General features: G+C 30.3%; 1 protein-coding gene across 1 annotated transcript; it reads right to left on the bottom strand.

The window, feature by feature from the left end:
• Positions 1 to 401: 401 nt before the first annotated feature.
• Positions 402 to 1,480, bottom strand: LOC109221192 (vestitone reductase-like). Its single transcript, XM_019385657.1, has 2 exons — positions 1,199 to 1,480; positions 402 to 680 (listed from the first exon to the last, which is right to left on the bottom strand). The coding sequence occupies exons 1-2, from the start codon at positions 1,296 to 1,298 to the stop codon at positions 550 to 552; spliced, it is 231 nt and encodes a 76-aa protein (XP_019241202.1). The 5' UTR covers positions 1,299 to 1,480; the 3' UTR covers positions 402 to 549.
• Positions 1,481 to 4,456: the final 2,976 nt, after the last annotated feature.

Here is a 4,456-nt window from a genome sequence, read left to right as displayed (position 1 = left end):
AAGAAGACGAATATAGCAAATATCAGTACCATTAATAAAAATCATAAATAAATAAAAAACAGCATCATAAGAACCAGGAAATAGATGGAAAGCACAACAATAACCAATAGATAAAGCCCGGCTCTAAGAGGAGCTAAAGAGTAGTGAGAACTCAACACTAACCACTATCAGTCCAAGAGAAATCATCATAATCTAAATTTGTGAAGTATATTTGATTCCCTTTTTTTTGGGTATGAATATTGAAAAGCAAGGCTGTTTTCTAGACTTGAGTGCAATGCCATATCTAAAAGACATGATTATTCACGCTTAATCAGTAAAGTGAGTTGGCTGTGAATTACTTAGTTCAGTTTGGCTCAGCAAGAGATCACCATTCTCTCTGTAGTACTTTAGTTACATCCTTCTTTTCTTGTTCATAAATATAAAAACAAAGTACACAGACACGGCGAGATATGTTTTTTATTAGCAGAAATACATTCTAAAGATTCATCAAACAAGAAGATTTATTTTGCTATATATATCTTATTGCTGTCACATTGTCATCATCCCAACTTAGAGTAAACCATATTGTTTACAGCAAGCAATGGCTCCATCATACATATCTTCTAGATTGTATTTGAACTTGAACCCAGTGTCCAATAGTTTCTTGGAAGAAGGGCGTGGGAACTTGAATTCTTTAACAACTGCAATTGAAATAGAAAATGACGATTCCTTCAGAAAAACAAAGTTATTTAAGTTTTTTTCCTCAAAGAAGTCCCGTAATAGTTTTCACTTTCGTACGTACATTAGATATAATTGTAGTAACTAAAAGCAACGCTTGAATAATTTGATACTTCACCCAATTTTTTTATCTGTTATTTTTGCCACAAAAAGAAAATTAATTGATCCGCAATATTTGTCCGTCTAAAAAATTTAAAAGGTAGTATTAATTATTTTGTTTCTGTTCTATCCTTACTACTAAGAAGACAGAGTCATGAATTATTCAATTATGGAAGAGATAAGGATAAGCTAGTCGAGTAATTAATGCTAAGGGCAAAACAGAAAAATTAAATTATTTTTCTCTTGATATGCAAAAAGTGACAATTAAAAATAAAAAATTAGTTTTGGAATACTTGACAATTAAAAGTGAACTGAAGAATTATATACCGACCGTATAAAGAAATTGAAATCTTTACATAAATAGTCGGTTCAAGTGTTTTACCTAGAATCATAGCCAAGGAAACAGGTTCAACTTCAGGGCATTGAGGAGTAATAAAAGGGCCAAGAACCCAAGCATGATTCACACAAACAAGATCGTCCATTTTTTTCTGCAAAATTTAAAACAACTTTTTCTATTAAGGTCTTACTTATTGAGTAAAAAGCTCCTAAAGGGTTCAGCTTTTTGATAAAATCAATATCACTCCACGAACTTTCGTCTACTACATCTGGACCCTTATCAAGAATTTCTTGGATGCATTTGGTGAATTTTCCTCCTTCTGGTGGCATAGCAATGCATGCTCCAAGTTCACAAAAAGGGAAAGTTAATTTTATTCTCCTTTACTAAGGGAAAAGAGTTAAAGCGCAGTCCAGTGCGCAAAGCATTCCGCATCCAAGCAAGGTGCGGAAAAGGACCGAACCTCAAAGGGTATGACGTAGACAATCTACACCAATGCAAGCATTAGTGGCTACTAAAAAAAAATACCCTTCTTACTATATATAATATCTTAATTTTATTCTCCGTTACATTTTGTGGCCCATGCATATTCTTGTCCTTAGCATAATTGTCTCGTATTTGTTTTTGACGCTAACGAAACTCTAACCTGATGTATATATACAATATAATTTAAGCCATGGTGCACCATTCATATCATGAGTGCTTTTGTCTCTTCGAGACATTAAAAGGACAGCCCTCTCTTCAAAAGTAGAGGGATAAATTTGGATATTTTTCCTGAAGTACTTTGACACGTGGTATTCATATACATTAGAGCTCCATCAAATCAAGATAAATACGAGACAATTTGCTATCCATAAAGAATGTCCTCAAAGTATATAAAGAAGAGTAAAATTAAGAAAACAAGTCATAGTTTCTTGTTCTTTCTCATTAAGAAAATCAAGGCCTTCTCATTCTTCTCCATATTTTCTTCTTCTTTCTCTTTCCTTTTGATTCTTCTATCTTATTCTTAGTTTGACGTATATTTATGTGTATGTATGTATATGTAAACATGTCAGAAAACAAGAAGTTGCTGATACACGTGTTGTTTCAGGTATAAGTTTTATATACTAATCAAGTAAGCAGAAGATGTTACTTAACACCTAAATTATTATAACTATATATCATAATGAAGAGGGTATGAGGTTAAAACCTAATAAACTGACGACAATCTATAACATATAAGTATAGTTTGCTAACCTAGCTATAAAATATGTAACCAATTACGACCAGTAAAAGTAATAAGTTGATAGTGAACAGACCAAATTATGTGCACTTGAATCCTTAAAAAAGATTATTACCACTAATCAAAGGCATATTACACCCAATAAATAGAGCAATTTTCACATACATGGAAGCAAACAAATAACACATTGGTAACTTGTGAAACTCAAAAATAACTATACAAATCGGAGTTGAGGCTTTCTCTATGCAGTGATAGTGAAACCAATTCACAAGTCATATTATCTATATTTATCTATCTATATAATTATAAAAGCACGAATGTTGAAAGCTAAATGTTGAACGACTAAAATATTCTCAAGATATTGATCGACTTTTATGCCCTTAATTATTTACATTAATCTTCACAAGAAAAGAACAAAACTGAAAATACACCCGCTAAGATGACAAGTTATAATAGAATAGGAATTTAACACCAGGAATTTTGATATATACGCGATCAACTAAGTCCATCTAATTTAATTTGGGTATATGTAAGACTTCCATCATACGGAAACCTCTTTACGTTAACTATATTAGCTAAGAAAAGCAGTCACAAAAATTATCAAATAAGTATTGTGTACATGCTAAATTGTGTTTGGATACTGATTTGTTTGTCCCAATAGGACAACTAATATAAACGCTTCTTCAATTTTCTTCGCAAAGTACACGTTTTTCATGCTAATAATTAAGTTGTGTTTTTTTTTAATATATATTTGTTCTTACTAATGATGATTAGTTATCATGTTTTTCTCATTTATTTTATTTTTTGCTTTTTAAATTCTTTTTTCAGCATAAAAATTTTGATATCCCATGTAGTCTAAGATATTCGCTAAGACAAAGAAACATAAGATTAGGAATATTTTTATATAGCTTATTCTGCTAAAGACCCCGGGAACAAGGTTAGTAAGATCTCTTATATGATGGAATCTATAAAATATCTTTGAGGACTATGGCTGAGTTATATGATTTTTGTATTTTGAGATGAGTTGTTCCATATAATAACTATTAGTATATTAGAATGCTAAATATCGAATCACAAATGTATTTTCAAAATATTAACCATCTATTATGCTCTTCTATAATTAAATTATGCCGATCTATAAAAACGTACTAAAAAGTTATCTAAAAATTGGACTCTGGAAATTTATCATAGAATTCAAAATACTATAGGATTTTTCTACGTGAAATAGGCACATAATTAAACTAATTACTGTAGCTTAGGAATTTGCAAATTTCACATCACCCGACTTTTCACAAGTATGCCTATTCGTCAAAAAACGTACGCATAATAACGTGCAATATACAAAATTTACAAACATATAGTATCAATTTTCTTTCACACGAATTTTTACTTAATAATGACTAGCGAAAGATATACGTGCAACGCACGTACATAGAGACTAATTATTATAAAAGCATGAATATAATGTTGGTTTACCAAAATATTCTTAAAATTATGAATTACTTTTTAAAGCATGTTAGACAAAATTGTCATATTAATAACTTTCCAAATATGTAGGACTTTCAATTCAATTACACTTTTGTATTCATAGAAACTTTTTTACTGTCTTTTAGCCACTCGAATAGATTCCCATAATAAGGGCTAAAAAGCAAGAACGTGACCTTAATTTGTTGGGGGGAAAAAAACTTTAATTTATTAGTAATTAGTTTTAGGAGTCTTTTTTCCTATTGAGGCTAATGTCAAGTACTAATCCAAAAAACAGAAAAATAAGTATTAAAAAACTATATTAGTTCGAAATAGTTTCAAAAAATTTGATTTCTTAATGCAAGCAGGCTCCAATACAAGTGTAGTCAAATCCAGAAAAACAAATTGCAATAAAAAGGAGGCTCCAATTACAAATGTAGTCAAGTCCAAAAAACAAATCGCGATAGAAAAGGAACTAAAAAGGCGCAGTCATGGACTTATTAATGTCTTTCTTTTTCTGAAGAGTTTTAGGTCATATATATTGGTAGTACAAAGTTTTTTTTTTTTTTTTTTTTTTGCATTATAAGTGAATTTCACATTTTAGTTAGTACTTTTATTAG

This window comes from Nicotiana attenuata, unplaced genomic scaffold (genome assembly GCF_001879085.1).
Source record: "Nicotiana attenuata strain UT unplaced genomic scaffold, NIATTr2, whole genome shotgun sequence".
Lineage (NCBI taxonomy): Eukaryota > Viridiplantae > Streptophyta > Magnoliopsida > Solanales > Solanaceae > Nicotiana > Nicotiana attenuata.
Note: the sequence above shows the minus strand (reverse complement) of the source record. Positions and strands in the feature narration are given on the sequence as shown.

Excerpts from the sequence above, each read along its gene's own strand:
- LOC109221192 (XM_019385657.1), bottom strand. The coding sequence starts at position 1,298 with ATGGACGATCTTGTTTGTGTGAATCATGCTTGGGTTCTTGGCCCTTTT. Across the intron at positions 681-1,198 it reads TTCCTTGGCTATGATTCTAG|TTGTTAAAGAATTCAAGTTC; the intron begins GTAAAACACTTG and ends TTTCAATTGCAG.